We start from the raw sequence: 15,981 nt of genomic DNA on the forward strand, positions 1-15,981 counted from the left end.
CCTCCAACCCTGTAATTCTAGATTCCCCAACCAATGCAAACATTCGCCCAGTATCTATTCTATCAAGCCCCTTAAGAGTGTTATGTATGGTTTAATGTAATCATCCCTCATTCTTTTCAACTCGAGGGAAGATAGGCCCAGCTTATTCAATCTCTTTTCAAAGGCACAAGTCCCCGCTATCTAGAAATTAGTCCAGTAAGCCTTTCTTGCACTCCGTCTAAGCCATCCATCCTTGGGAATGAAGGCCAAATTTGTACACAGCATTGCAGGTGTGCTCGCAACAAGCCCTGGGCTGGATTTCATGTGCTGCTGGGCCTGTTTTCAGCGAGGGGCATGTAAAATAGGTGGGGCAACTAGCCCACCACCTTTCCGGCCAGCCCCGAGCTTACACCAATATGTTAGATGGGCAGGCTCCAAAATTGGTAGCTTACCGCCATATATATATATATATATATATATAAAATACACACACACACTTACATAATTAAGGGTCAATTAGGTTTGTTAACAAACCTATTAACCTGAATAATAATGTTGCCCATGCCATAACATGGTTGGCCCAGACAGGTGGACAGGAGCAACCATTTTGCATGGCTGGCATGAAAAGGCAGGCAGGGGGAGTACCTCATTCAGCGGGTGTCCTGCACGTATTGGGGCACCCTATTCAAGATGTCCTCCTTTCATACTGCCTGCCTAAAAGAAAATATCACTCACATTCTCAAGTTTTGTGTCATCAGCAAACTTGGAAATATTACTTTTAGTTCCCCCATCCAAACCATTGATATATATTGTGAAAAGCTGGTCCCAAGCACTGATCCCTGTGGGACCGCACTCGTCACTGCCTGTCACTTTGAAAAAGATCCATTTATTTCTACTGTTTCCTGTCTGCTGACCAACTCGCAATCCATGCCAATACATTAGCCCAATCCCATGCGCTTTAATTTTGCCCACAAGCCTCTTACGTGAGATTTTGTCAAAAGCTTTCTGAAAATCCAAATGCACCAGACCCACTGGTTTTCTATTATCTATTCAGCTAGTTACATCCTCAAAAAAACTCCAGTAAGTTTGTCAAATATGATTTCCCTTTCATAAATCTATGCTGACTTTGTCTAATCCTGTTGATATTTTCTAAGTGTCCTGTTATCACATTTTTTATAATACTCTAGCATTTTCCCTATTATTGACATTAGACTAACTGGTCGTAATTCCCTGTTTTCTCCCTTCCTTTTTTTAAAATAGTGGGCTTACATTTGCCACTCTGCAATCTGCCTGGACTGTTACAAATCGACAGAATATTGGAAGATGACAACCAACACATCCAGTATTCCATGGCCAGCCTCCTTTAGTACTCTGGGATGTAGATTATCAGGCCCTGGGGATTTATCAGTTTTCAGTCCCTTTTTCTCCAACACTTTTTCTAGTAATACTAATTTCCTTCAATTCCTCCTTCTCCACTCGATCCCTAATTCCTGAGCATTTCTGGCAAGCTACATGCGTCTTCCTCCATGAAGACAGAACTAAAGTAAAGTTGCTGTTTAATTTCCTCTGCCATTTCCTTGCTCTCTATTCCCTAATATTCCATTAGTGCTCTATGATACTATTGCTGATTGTCAGATTAACTGACCTATCATCGTAAATAAAGAATAAAACTTGCAAGTACTTAAATGTGTGCATTAACAACTGACTATTTAAATGAATATTACAGTAATGAGTATGCAAGAACTGTTGAAGAACTAAAGTGTCAAGTTGACCCTTACAATAATCTTCAAGCAACAAGAGGGCAATCTAAAAGAGTCTTTAAGGATGTATACGGGCTACCTGACACTTATCGCTGGAAAACAGAATATGATTCATCATACAACATAAACGCTGATGTAAGTTATAATTAACAGACAAGTGAAGCTTGATTCATTGAGTTATATAATCCCAAGGCATGCATTATTGACTGCGCTGAATTCACTTTGCAGGGCACCTGGAAATAAGGGCACCATCTCTGTACTTTGCAAAGTTCAACAGACTCGAAAAGGCACTCGGAGAAACATTTTCTTGTATATTGTTGATGTCTAATAAATACAGAAACTCACACTTCAACCCTGTACATTGTTATTTTCTGTTAGATAAATATTTTACATTTGGATTTAAATTAGGAGTTTACCGTTTGCGAAACAAATCTGAAGCTATTTAAATAAAAGCACTTCCTGTTTGTAGCGACATACATCATAAAACAAATGCCCATTGTGCATGACTATTATTTTAAAAAGCGCACAGAACTGTGAGATATGATTGACATCTCATGAGTGAGTGTACCAGATAACTCATGAGGGTCTGCTGAATAAATCATGGCAAATAATAACAAACAGCACATAGACCCAACATTGCAGATCCTTGTGCATGTTTATACCATGTTAGTTAATTAAAATAAAAATGAGGTGCAAGTATAGTCATTAAATATAAAGATCTTATTCTAAACATTCGCCCAGTCAAAGTAGTGTTTGTTCACAATTATTAGTTCATTTTCATTCAATATTTAATGTAAATGACAAATAGGTGTAGTGTACTGTGTAGTTTTTATGTTTTAGTAATGTGAACATGAACAGGAAGGATATGATGGTGCTTAGGTATTCTATGCCCCCAGTGTTAACAATGAGCTTCATTATTGTTTATATGTAGAACTTAAAATTGTGAATTAATTATGTTTCTTACAATATCAGGAATATTTTAACCATAATGCACAAATATCGGTCTTGAATTTATGTCGGAAAATAGGATCAGGGTTCTTTGTTCAAATTGATCCAATCCTATCCTGTTCCACGTTTAAAAAAGTTGGATCATAGACTCCCTTGATTTTCCAACACCAATCCATTTAACTGAAAGAAAACAAACACAAATTTCAGTTACTGTCCAATGATTGCGTATCAAAATAAGTCAATGTTGCTTCTTCACTATTGGAAGACCTTGTAAAAACTTGTAAAAGGAAATGTCCTGAAAAGTGGATATTGATGAATAAATCGTTTAAACACTACCGACATTTGATTGCTATAAAATCTTATCAAGTAACTTCCCTGCATTGCTATTCCTGATAACTCACTTGGAACTGCCACATGATTTTCAATGAATCTGATGTAATTTTGAGCCTTTGGTGGGAGATCGTCCCATGTCCGAGCATTGGTGATGTTGGTCTTCCAGCCTGGAAGTGTCTCATACTCAACCTCTACTTGGTTCAAGATTTCCTGGTTTGCTGAAGGGAGGAATAAAACAGAAGAATGAAGCAATAATACTCTAACATGCTATCAGGGCGCGAGGTGCACCCAATTGTACATTAGAATTGAAATAACTTGGTGAAAACTATTATGCTGGAAGTCAGAATGCACGAGAGCAGTAGCAAATGATAATATAATAGTGTTTTATAATTTCAACTTGTCCACATATTACTTTCAAATGTAAAAGAAGAATAAAAGGATATAGTTTATACAGCTGATGGTACATATTTTGTGACATCGGTCGGTTTTAGATCAAACTAAAGCAGATGCTAGAAATCTGAAACAAAACCAGAAAATGTTCGAAATACTCAGCAAGTTAAGTACCATCTGAGAAGAAACAGATGTTGACATTTCAGGCTGTTGATCTTTCGTCAGAACTGACAAAGCTTAGAGCTGCGACAGGTTTTAACCAAATACAGAAATAGGAAGAGGCAGTAGAGGAGAAAAGGACAAAGTAGATAGGGCGGAAGGCAGAGTGACTTTCTGGCAAAAGGGATGTTGCAAGGTAAAAGGGGGGTGGTAATGGAACAAGTAAAGAAACAATAGGTAGGTCAAGGGGAGATGTAAAGAACATCAATGCCAACAACTGCTGTCCAGAAAAACTGTGGGAGCTGTGGTTAGAATCTAAAGTGACAAAAATGAGTGCTGAATCTACAAGGCTGTCTCGTGTCTGTTCCTCAGCGATGGTTTGACAATGACACACACCGTGCCGTGGCACGCAAAATGCAGGGTAGTCTTTCATTTGAGGTAAAGTTTAATAATAGAATAGTAAAAGATTAACATGACTACGGTAAACGTGAACAGAATCATGATCACTTGAAAAGCTGTTCTGAAACAACTGCATGATTCTGATTTTTGGCCAAAATGCTAAAGTGGTTTGGCCATGGCTTGTCATTGAACTGCTTCAATCTTTTAGAGATTCCGTGATGCCTTTACTAAGACCCTCCGTTGCTCATGAAGAGCATCTCTCAAGATGTGCACACATTTCTTAAACCAGTGTCAGTTTTCAACAGATCTAGATGTACAGTTACACCCAAAGTCTTACTTCAGCTATTTTTGATGTGGAGATACCAGCATTAGTCTGGGGTAAGCATAGTAAGAAGTCTCACAACACCAGGTTAAAGTCCAACAGGTTTATTTGGAATCACGAGCTTTCGGACCACCGCTCCTTCATCCACTCACCTGATGAAAGAGCAGCGCTCTGAAAGCTTGTGATTCCAAATAAACCTGTTGGACTTTAACCTGGTGTTGTGAGACTTCTTACTTCAGCTATTTGGTATTGTTTTTTTTTCATTTCAGCAAGTCTTTTTATTCTGCAATTTATTTTCTAAATCTTTTAAGAAGTTTCTTTGATTTTAAAAGTTCAACAAATTCCAATGCACCTTCTCAACCTGGCTGCACCTAATGTACATAAGTAATAATTAGTTGGGTTCATTCTTTGCAGCATAAAGCAAGGTTTGAAGAGGAATATGATGTTGGTTTGCCACTTTCATTGGGTTTCCAATGCTTAGTCTGGTTTCCATTTGGTTGAAACCATTCCTTTATGCTATGTGGTAAACCAATGAGATAGTCAGGAAAATGCACCAAAGGTGTAAATTTCAGCCTAACTTGCTGGCCATGGAAGAAGCCAATCATCTTGTACCATTCTCTACCTCCACCCCACCCCACTGTCACTTAGAATAATTAAGTTTATTTATTATTGTCACACTCCGGCACCTGTTCGGGTACAAAGAGGGAGAATTTAGCATGACCAATGCACCTAACTAGCACATTTTTGGACTGTGGGAGGAAACCGGAGCACCCGGATGAAACCCATGCAGACATGGAGAAAATGTGCAAACTCCACACAGTGACCCAAGCCGGGAATCGAACCTTTCTTCAAAAGGTGGCTCTCAGTTTTTGAATAATTTTAAAGCATGAAGGTAGATTCCTGATAAGGGGGTGAAAGGTTGGCAGGCTTGTGAGGCTAAAATCATCCATGATCTTGCTGAATAGCAGAGTAGCTTCAAGGGGCTGAGGGCCTACGCCTGCTCCTAATTCTTCTGTTTGCTTGTTTGTATTAGTCAGAGGGCTTATGTCCAAATATGTGCATTTTGTTGGCTCCTTGTGTGGTGGTAGTAGTTGGTGGTGGTGGTGGGGGGGGTGGGGGGGGGGGGGGGGGATTGGGAACGAAGCTGAGCACAGAGCCCCAATCACTGTATACCTGCCATTGCTGTTCCTCAAGTCTCTGCGTGCGGTAATAGGATATAGTTAGGTTAAGTGAGTGAGCAAAAATTAGGGAAAGGGAGTATAATGTGGGAAAATGGGGACCAGACTGTCAATGTCGGTAGGATCTTCTGGTCCCATCACCGGTGCACCCCGCTTCCCACTGACAGTGGCAGGACCAGAAGACCCCATCACCAGTGAACAGCGTGCCACTTCCCACCGCGAGAAATACGCTGCAGGAAAGCCAGAGAATCCCCCCCGTGAACCTGTATATATCGGTAGGAAGAATGGAAAAGCAGTTTACTATTTAAATGAAGAGGGATTGCAGAATTAGGTGGCACAGAGAGATCTGGGTATCCTGGTACATGAATCATAGTATGTAGGTGCACCAAAGTGATTAGGAAGGCAAACTGAATGTTGATGTTTATTGCAAGGGGGATGGAATATAAAATTAGGGAAGTTTTACTGCAGTTGTACAGGTTTTACTGCAGATGTACAGGTGAAACCACATTTGGAGCATTGTATACAGTTTTCATCTCCTGATTTGAAAAAGGATATAACTGTGCTAGAAACAGTTAGAAGTTTCAATTGATTCATTACAGAGATGAAGATCTTATCTGATGAAGCTGTTGAACAGCTTGGGCCTGTGCACATCAGAATTTAGAAGAATGAGACATAACATTATTGAAATATACAAGACCCTGAGGGACTTGACAGGGTAGATACTGGGAGGATGTTTCCTTTCATGGGGGACACCATTCATCGTGGCCATACAGACTCCTACTCACCGTGGCCGTACAGTCTCCCATTCCCCGTGGCCGTACAGTCTCCCATTCCCTGTGGCCGTACAGTCTCCCATTCCCCGTGGCCGTACAGTCTCCCATTCCCCATGGACGTACAGTCCCCTATTCACCGTGGGCACAAAGTCTCCTATTCACCATGGGTGTGACAAAGGTTATACCCTGCACATGAAACTCATGCTACCAGAAAGGAACCTGAGCAGAAACTCAGAGCAGAGACATACCTCTACCAGAGCTCTGATCGAGCCAACCATTGGAAAACTGGAACATCTTCCGCTACTTGTTGTATACGTGGATATCCCTGAGAAATGCTCTGGTTGAATCACTCCCTTCCCCGACTCTGCCCCAATAGCATTCCCCAGTTATTACTTATTTCTTCTCCCTTCCAGATAAATGCCATCATTTTGAACGCCAGCATGGGTATTTCTATCACATCACACTCAATATAAACCAATTCAAAGAAACTGCAAAGTATGGAACTGGTTCCAAATGGTTCATTTTTCAGTAATGAAGAAACTAAAAGTCACATTCATACAAATCGCTGGTGCCTATTTATGGTGCTGTTTTATCTAATGCTCATATGAAGTGCTATCTTAGTGGCTGCAGCACAGGTCGACAGTTGTGGTTTGCTTACTGACAGCACTCGAGTTGTCTGTGGATGACTAAAAGTCAGTTCAAGCCTGAGGGGATGCAGCTGCAGGCTGCAGCATCTCCACAATAGCTTGGGATACCCGAGCCAGCTGTCTTCCGGACACCAATGCAGGCACTGAGCAACTGACAGGAGAGCAGATGTGTTGTCGTCCCGGGGAGGAGACAGCACTTGCCTTACATGGGGCTGTGCCTCAGCATCCGACTGTTCTGCATGAGGAGAGTGTTGGAATGACGAGATGACTTGGTGTCCTGTCTGTGCTTTCATTCATACTCAGCAAGTTGATGATTTTGGTAACTGAAAGGCAGCTGCCTGAATATCCATCACAGCCTTCACCATAGGCTCCAAAACTAATGGCCATGCTGTGCATGTAAGTGGCCATATGTTTCATGGTTGATTGCACTAATTTGATGCCTTGGGCAATGAGACCACTCCAAGTGGCAATTCAACAATGCGAAGGGCTACATTTCAGACAGTTCAGTGAATCAAGCAGTTGGATAGTCATCAGAATTTTTTTATAGGCTGGGCCCTGATGCTCTTTATCTGTGCTCTCTCCAATAAGCCTAGGATGTGGTTCTTTCCTGTGATTCCTGAGATGCCCTTTCCTTTTCCCTTTGCTGCTCCATGATCTCCCAGTGCAGATCCCTCTCAGTGACTCTCTAAAGTATGTTGATCTCTGATTTAATGCTTGAAAGGGTAAGATTGAATGACAGTCCTCTCAAAGATGCACTGTGCTCTCAGTTTTCTGATACAGCTGGGCCCTGGACTGGAGATGGACCTGGAGAGGGAAGGCTGGGACAGAGATAGCTGATAGCGGTGACAGTTAGTGGAAACAGATGAATGGCAGCACAAACCATCAATAGTTTGTTATGCTGAGTGTGAGGGGCAAAACAAGGTCAGCGAGAAGAGGGATTGAAGAAAACGTGGCCAGAACACCATGTGCCAAATATCCTCTGGCCTTGGTACTGGGCACCTTGGTATTGGGCATCCTTCTGACCTGCCTTTTGTCGAGTTCATCAATGGAGGCCGCCTCCATTGGGGTCAGCATTTGAACTGATGGTAACTCTCCTTCAGTGTACATTTGCTTCCTCCTAAGGAGGTTGCAAGAATATGGACCTTTGAGGATATTTTGAGTAATCGAGCATTGCGAGACTTAAATGATTCCAAGCTTACATTAGAATTGCTATTCCATAGAATTCCACAGGTTTTAGACTGTAGGTGCAGCTTGTGAACTAATGCTCTTGTGCATGGCAGATTGCCACTTTGTTCATAAGATATAGGAACAGAATTAGGCCATTCGGCCCATCGAATCTGCTCCGCCATTCGATCATGGCTGATATGCCCATCCCCATTTTCCTGCCTTCTTCCCATAGCCCTTCAACTCATTACCAATTAAAAATCCATCTAACGCCTCAAATTTACCCACTGTCCCAGCATCCACCGCACTTTGGGGTAGCGAATTTCACAGATTCACAACCCTTTGGGAGAAGTAGTTTCTCAACTGTTTTAAATTTATTATCCTTTATCCTAAGACTATGACCTCTTGTCCTAGAATGCCCCACCAGCGGAAGCATCCGCTCCACGTCTACTTTACCCTTACCTTTTAACATCGAGCAACTTTGTTTGAGTTTTATATTTTATCTGGTTCTTGTCTGTGGGAAGGTGACAATAATGTGCCACTGAAACATAACAATTACATTCCTTTTATTAATTTTTGGTATTAAGCCTTGTTAGGCCATACTTCATTCAAAGATTATCTGTATATCGTTTCATTCAGTTAGTATAGCTTTAATAATTTGGTCTTATTACTTAATCAGGGACAGATGCTCAGCCATTGGTAAAATGCAGCATGAGTTCATGAAGGGAAGGTCATGTTTGACTAATTTGGTGGAATTCTTTGAGAACATTACATGTGCAGTGGACAATGGGGAACCTGTGGATGTGGTGTATCTGGATTTCCAGAAGGCATTTGACAAGGTGCCACACCAAAGACTGCTACATAAGATAAAGGTGCACGGTGTTACGGGTAATGTATTACCCGTAAGAGGATTGGTTAACTAACAGAAAGCAAAGAGTGGGGGTAAATGGGTGTTTTTGTGGTTGACGATCACTGACTAGTGGTGTGCCTCAGGGATCAGTGTTGGGACCGCAATTATTTACGATTTACATAGATGATTTGGAATTGGAGACCAAGTGCAGTGTGTCAAAATTTGCAGATGACACTAAGATGAGTGGCAGAACACAGTGTGCAGAGGATGCTGAAAGTCTGCAAAGGGATAGAGATAGTCTACGTGAGCGGGCGAGGGTCTGGCAGATGGAGTACAATGTTGGTAAATGTGGGGTCATCCATTTTGGTAGGAATAACAGCAAAATGGACTATTATTTAAATGGTAAAAAATTGCAGCATGCTGCTGTACAGAGGGACCTGGGTATCCTTGTGCAGGAATTTCAATGAGTTGGTTTGCAGGTGCAGCAGGTAATTAAGAAGGCAAATGGAATTTTGTCCTTTATTGCTAGAGGGATGGAGTTTAAAAACAGCGAGGTTATATTGCAGCTGTATAAGGTGCTGGTGAGGCCACACCTGGAGTACTGTGTACCGTTTTGGTCTCCTTACTTGAGAAAGAATATACTGGCACTGGAGGTGGTCCAGAGGAGATTCACTAGGTTGATTCCGAAGTTGAGAGGGTTGGCTTATGAGGAGAGACTGAGTAGACTGGGGCTATACTTAATGAAATTCAGAAGAATAAGGGGAGGTCTTAAAGAAACATATAAGATTATGAAGGGAATAGATAAGATAGAAGCAGAGAAGTTGTTTCCACTGGCGGGTGAAACTAGAATCGGGGCATAGCCTCAAAATAAGGGGAAACAGATTTAGGACTGAGTTGAGGAGGAACTTCTTCACACAAAGGGTTTGAATCTGTAGAATTCCCTGCCCAGTGAAGCAGTTGAGGCTACTTCATTGAATGTTTTTAAGGCAAGGATAGATAAATTTTTGAACAGTAAAGGAATTAAGGGTTATGGTGAGCAGGCGGGTAAGTGGAGCTGAGTCCACAAAAAGATCAGCCATGATCTTAATGAATGGCGGAGCAGGTTCGAGGGGCCAGATGGCCTACTCCTGCTCCTCGTTCTTATTAAAATGAATGCAAGATGTAAGTAAGCTACTGGGAATGAGGAAATTAATGCAACTAAAGAATGATAATTCCCCAGAATCAGCAAGTTTCCGTTCCAAGGTTTCGAAAGGAGTGGGTGAAAATATTTCAGATGCCTTAACTATAATTTTACAAAGCTCTCTTGATTCATGAACTGTTCCAGATTGGAAATTTAAGGAAATTGATAGAGAGAAACCAGGGAGTTACAGATCATAAAAAACAGAATCATAAGTTTACAGCACAGAAAGAGGTCACTTGGCCCATCGTGTCTGTGTCAGCTGGAAGATGAGCCTCATAGCCTAATCCCACTTTCCAACATTTGGTCCATAGCCCTGTAGGTTACAGCAATTTTGAGTTCATAGCCGGACACCTTTTAAATGAATTGAGGACTTTTTCCCTCTACTGCAGTTTCAGGCAGTGAGTTCTGGACTCTCTCAACCTCTGGGTGAAAACATTTTTTCCTCATCTCCCCTTTAATCTTTCTACCAATTACTTTAATCTGTGCCACATGATCACGGACCTCGCTGCTAATAGGTCCCACTCTATCCGGGTCCCTCACAGTTTTGTACAACTCAATCAAATCTCCCTGCTGCCTCCATTATTCCACGGGGAACAACCCCAGACTATTCAAACTTTCCTTATTGCTGCAATTTTTCAGTTCTGGCATCTTGTTCGTAAATCTCCTTTGTACCCTCTCTACTGCAATTGCATCCTTTCTCTAATGAGTTGGCCAAAACTGCACACGTACTCAAGTAGCAGCCTAATTAATGTTTTATTTAGTTCCAGCATTACCTCTCTGCTCTTATATCCCACGCCTCAGCTAATAAACAAAAGGATTCCATACATCTTCTTACCCACCCTAAGGACCTGTCTTGCTCTCCTCAGGGATCTGTGGACATTCACTTCAAGGTCCCTCAATTTCTCTATCCCTCTCCACGTCCTCCCATTTATTGAGTAATTCTTTGCCTTGTTTGACTTTCTCAAATGTATCAGCTCACATTTCTCAGGGTTGAATTCCATTTGCCACTTTCCTATCCATCTGACCAGTCCATTGACAACCCTCACCTTCTCTCCTCACTATCAACTGTGTGGCCAATTTTTGTATTGTCTGCAAACCTCTTGATCATTTCCCTACAGTTATGTCCCAATGATTTATACCACAAAGAGCAGGGCATCTAGTACTGAGCACTTGGAACACCCGAGAAACAACATTCCAGTCACAAAAACAACCACCAACCATTATCATTTATTTCCTGCCACTGAGTTAGTATCCAGCTTGTTACAAAATCTTGGATATTTTTCAACCAGTCTGCCGTTTGGGACCTTGTCAAAAGGATGGCACATTGTCATGGTGGTTAGTGATAGCCTACGGGTACTATCACCAGACTACTGATCTGGAAACTCAGCTAATGTTCTGAGGACCTGGGTTCGAATCCCGCCGTGACAGGCAGTGGAATCTGAATTCAATGAAAAAAATATCTGGAATTAAGAATCTAGTGATGACCATGAAACCATTGTCGATTGTTGGAAAAACCCATCTGGTTCGCTAATGTCCTTAAAGGAAGGAAATCTGCCGTCCTTACCTGGTCTGACTCCAAAGCTACAGCAATGTGGTTGACTCTCAACTGCCCTAGCAAGCCACTCTGTTCAAGGGCAATTAGGGATGGATAATAAATGCTGGCCCAGCCAGTGATGCTCACATCCCATGAACGAATAAATAAAAATAAAAATACTGCTTCTGCATGGGTTTCCTCCAGGTGTTCTAGTTTCCCTCCACAGCCCGAAAATGTGCAAGTTAGGTGGATTGGCCATGATAAATTGCCCCTTAGTGTCCAAAGTTGTATAGGTTAGGTGGATTAGCCATGGTGAATGCGGGGGTTTATGAGAATGGGTGGGGTAGGCCGGAAGAGGTGACTAAAGTCGTGGACTGGAGAATGTCTATGCATGTTATTTATATGAACTTCCAGCGGACATTCGATAAAGCACCTCATGATATACTGATAGCTAAAATTGAAGCTGATAGAATTAAAGGCAAATTATTGAACTAGTTAGGAAATTGGCTGAGGGCAGGAGACAGAGAATCAGAATACATCGGAACTCTAATTTGCAAGAAGTGAGTAGAGTGGTGTCTGCAAGGATCTGTTTTGGGGCCTCAACTATTCACTGTATTAATGACTTAGATAATGGGATAGAAAGCCACATACTCACCAATAACACAAAGATAGGCAGTATTGTAAGCAATGTAACTAGAAGCATAAAATTACAGACATATTGGTAAATTATATGAATGGGCAAAAGAATGACAAATGGATTTAAATGCAGGTGCATACAAGGTCATCCATTTTAGACCTAAACGGTGAAAAACTAGAAATAAGTAACCTCGTGGTCCAGATACAAAGATCATTAAAATGTCATAATCAGATACAGAAAATATTCAAAAAAACAAATCGAGTGCTGTCCTTTATATTTAGAGGAATAGAATATGAGGAGATAGAAGTCACGTTCAGCTGGTTAGACCACACACGGAGTACTTGTAGTAGTTCTGGACACCGCAATTTAGGAAGTATATATTGTCCACGGAGGAAGTGCAGCACTGATTTACCAGAATGATACCTGGGGTTACGCTCCAAAGAGAAATGAAACAAACTAGGGTTGTATTCGCTGGAATTTGGAAAATTAAAGGTTGACTTCAACACATTTTTCAAGATGTCGAGATGGGCACAGATGAGGTACTTTGAGAGAGATATTTTCACAAGTTGGTGTCGAGGGAGAGAATTCTACCAGCTCTCCAGATGGCAGACTGGGAGGGGGCAGTGGTAAAACAGCAGAGGGCTACAAATGAATGGCTTACCGACACAGTCCAGCTGCTGGGGCATTTTCACAGCGGTGGCATCTGATGCTGAGTAGCTGCCCACTCCAAAGCCACAGGGAGCCAATTTGCCTACTTAGAGACTCTATTAAAGCACATTTTCTGGAGCCATTGGCAATTTGCTACCCGCTGCTTAAGGGAGGTGGAAGCCTGAATCCTTCGGAGCCCGAGGTTCCATGGCCCAAAAAGCTGACTGTGGGCAGCCGTTGTGGCCCCAAAGATTTCCCCACAGAGGGTTCCCCTCCTAACCTCAGCCTGCTGAATTTTCCATTTCCATTTTTCTTACCTGGCAGAGGCTCAAGGTCTCCCTGCAGAGATTAGCAACAACCATCTCTCCTGGCCCTTGGACTGGGCTGGCAGCATGGAAAGCTTGCCAGCTGTCCTTAACTAGACACTGGGTCCACAGGCGATCCCTGTGGAAATTTCAGCGAACTGGTCTCACTGTTGACAAGTGAAGGCCTCTGACCCCACCTCCCGATTAGGCAGAAATGAGAGGGGGGGGGGGGGGGGGGGGGGGCGGATGTGAAAGATGCACAATTGGATCGATCTTTCTATACTTCTGGGTTTTGGGCTATACTCTAATGGGTTTGGGTCATTCTCAGCATTGTAGGACTAGAAGGACCAGTCACATATGTGAATGCATATGTGAATAGAAGGGACAAGGAACAAGACAAGCTTACTACCCAAAGGACATTAATGGCTGATATAATTCTTAATTCTTCTTTGTAGGATGCTGCTCAAATACTGCAATGCGTTAAATTTCACCCACCCTTAAAAAAAGCCTAACGGTTACAAGGTGGAGTCATCTTTGAACCATTGAACGCAGAGTCCAAAAGGATTTCACAGGTTTGTCTGTGTGTGGTCTGAAAGGCTGTGAGGTTGTTTGTGACAAAGTGGCACAAGAGCAGCAGAAAATGGTACAGTGAAATGTAATTCTGTGATTAGAGGAAAGTGATGGGGACTGAAGGAGGGTAGGTTTGTGAATGTTGGGGCTACTGGTCTAAGCCGATGAGCTGGAGTCTTACCTTAACACTTGGTCAAATCATCAATTTTTTTTTTTAAGCGATGCTGCTGGATCGTGAGCACTGTATTAGGTGCAGTCACCTGCTCTGACATTTATGCACACAGTTACTACGCAATTTGCCGTAGCACCCTTCCTGCTTTAGTTGGAAGCAGATTCTCCTTCCTGCTGACTCTGTATAAGGACTCCCACGGCGTTGTCTGAAAATTGAGGAGTCCTTGCAGAACTTACAGACTGTTGTATGTTCCATATTTGTACAAGTCTGAAGCATATAGGGCAGACAAAGCCTTGCCTTTAAGAATGCAGGTTACCTTTAAAATGGTGACATTACTGCCTGAATTCATATTCGTGTGTGTGTGTGTGTGAACCGCCATTGGCCAGCATCAGTTGTGCTAATAGTTCACTCATTCTATACAAATGAGGTGTGAAGCTAAAAGTGGTTTGTGTTTCTATCCCATGTCATCAGCTGGGTGATTATCACCTCATTCATATCCATTCTGGGGAGGTTGACAATCTCCCACATGAAGTCACGAGCATGTCCTAGAAACAGTTGCATGTATGTGGAATAAAGCATTCTGTCATATGGCTTTAAACAATAGTTGTAGGGAATATTAAATGTACATATAATATTTGACGGACTGAGTTTTCTGAAGAAAGGTCGAGTGACATCAATCATTGGTTCCAAACGCTGATCTGCTCTGTGATTTGTATTTTGTGTTTTCTATTACAAAGTGAATCATAATTTGAAGGCGCTTGTGATCCTTGTTCTTCGCAATTCCACATCAATATGTTAGGCTAAGGTACAGGGCGCGATCTTACCAATTCGCTGCACTCATCGATCAGGGTGGTGAGCCAGGAAGTTAGCATAAGGGGCCAAAAATCTGATTAGCGCCGGCCTTCCCGGCCCTGTTTCACTGGTGAGAACAGCGTTGCACCCAGAAAGGGAACAAAGCTCATTACTATCAGATTGCCTGGATCGCCATATAATTAGAGAGTCCGGCATGGCTGCTTCCCCCTCCCGGATGCTTCCACCTCGCTGGCGAGATATCACACCGACAATCACTACTGGTCTCCATCAGCGGAGACCGGGCGCAATGGCCACACCGGGAAGTTCGGAGGCCATTGAAGCCTCCGGGTGGTCGGGGGAATGGCCGGGCAGTGCCCACCAGGCAGTGCCAGCCTGGCACACTGGCAGTGCCTACCTGGCACCCTGACAGCACCAGAGGCAGTGCCAAGGGAGAGGGGCTGTGAACGGGGCGGCCTTTGCACTCTGATGGGGGGTTGTGCATGGGGACCTGTACTGGGTGGGGAGGGGGGGTCGTGCAGGGGTGGGGGCATGTCGGGTGCCCCATTGGGAGGGCCCTGATGCCAGTGATCCGTGTTGGTGTCAGGAGTGACAATGCCACCGATGGAGAGGGTGGGGTGGTCCGATGTCCATGAGGTGAGTGGGAAGAGGTCTCCCGAATTAACCAGCAGATCGGGGCACCCTGTGGAGTGGCACCCGAGCGCTCTGAAGCAGGCTTTGGCGGGGTGTGTAGGTTCCATACCGCCCCCCCCCCCGCCCCTATACCAACCCCCCCATACCAACACAAAGCTCCCAGCTGTCAGACAAACTGACAGAATGCTAGAAGATTGCAGTGTGGAGCTCCCTGGAAAGACTGGCATGGAGGACTCCTGGTTTCTTGCCATTATAACACTTAGAATTTTGGGGGGAAAATTTTGCCCATAATTGTTTCAAGCACTGCCCATTTTCTTGATGGGAGTGCACATTTCCGGTATTGAAGTAAAGCTAGGTTGAAGAATGTTAAACGGTTATGAATCATGAGGCTAAAATATTTGGTTGTTGTATTGTATACGATACCTGGAAAATAAGGGATTCTCTTTCCATTCAGTTTGTAAGCTAAACCGATCTTAATATCATCAAGAACCTCCAAGATATCCAGCTTCATTAATGCCAATCTATGGATAGAGAAATAATGTTACCATTAAAATTGAATGAGGGGGCCAATTCTTTAATAGCTACATCCC

At 43.0% G+C, this 15,981-nt stretch overlaps 1 protein-coding gene across 1 annotated transcript in view; it reads right to left on the reverse strand.

The window, feature by feature from the left end:
* Window positions 1-873: 873 nt before the first annotated feature.
* Window positions 874-15,981, reverse strand: part of adss1 (adenylosuccinate synthase 1) — a 51,058-nt gene continuing 35,950 nt past the window's right edge. Inside the window, exons 11-13 of the mRNA XM_078233979.1 lie at window positions 15,815-15,912; window positions 3,089-3,238; window positions 874-2,867 (exon numbers count right to left, since the gene is read on the reverse strand). Of these exons, the coding sequence (XP_078090105.1) occupies window positions 2,815-2,867; window positions 3,089-3,238; window positions 15,815-15,912 (301 nt within the window). The 3' untranslated portion in view covers window positions 874-2,814. The remainder of the gene's footprint in view (window positions 2,868-3,088; window positions 3,239-15,814; window positions 15,913-15,981) is intronic.

The sequence above is a fragment of the Mustelus asterias genome, chromosome 18 (genome assembly GCF_964213995.1).
Source record: "Mustelus asterias chromosome 18, sMusAst1.hap1.1, whole genome shotgun sequence".
Lineage (NCBI taxonomy): Eukaryota > Metazoa > Chordata > Chondrichthyes > Carcharhiniformes > Triakidae > Mustelus > Mustelus asterias.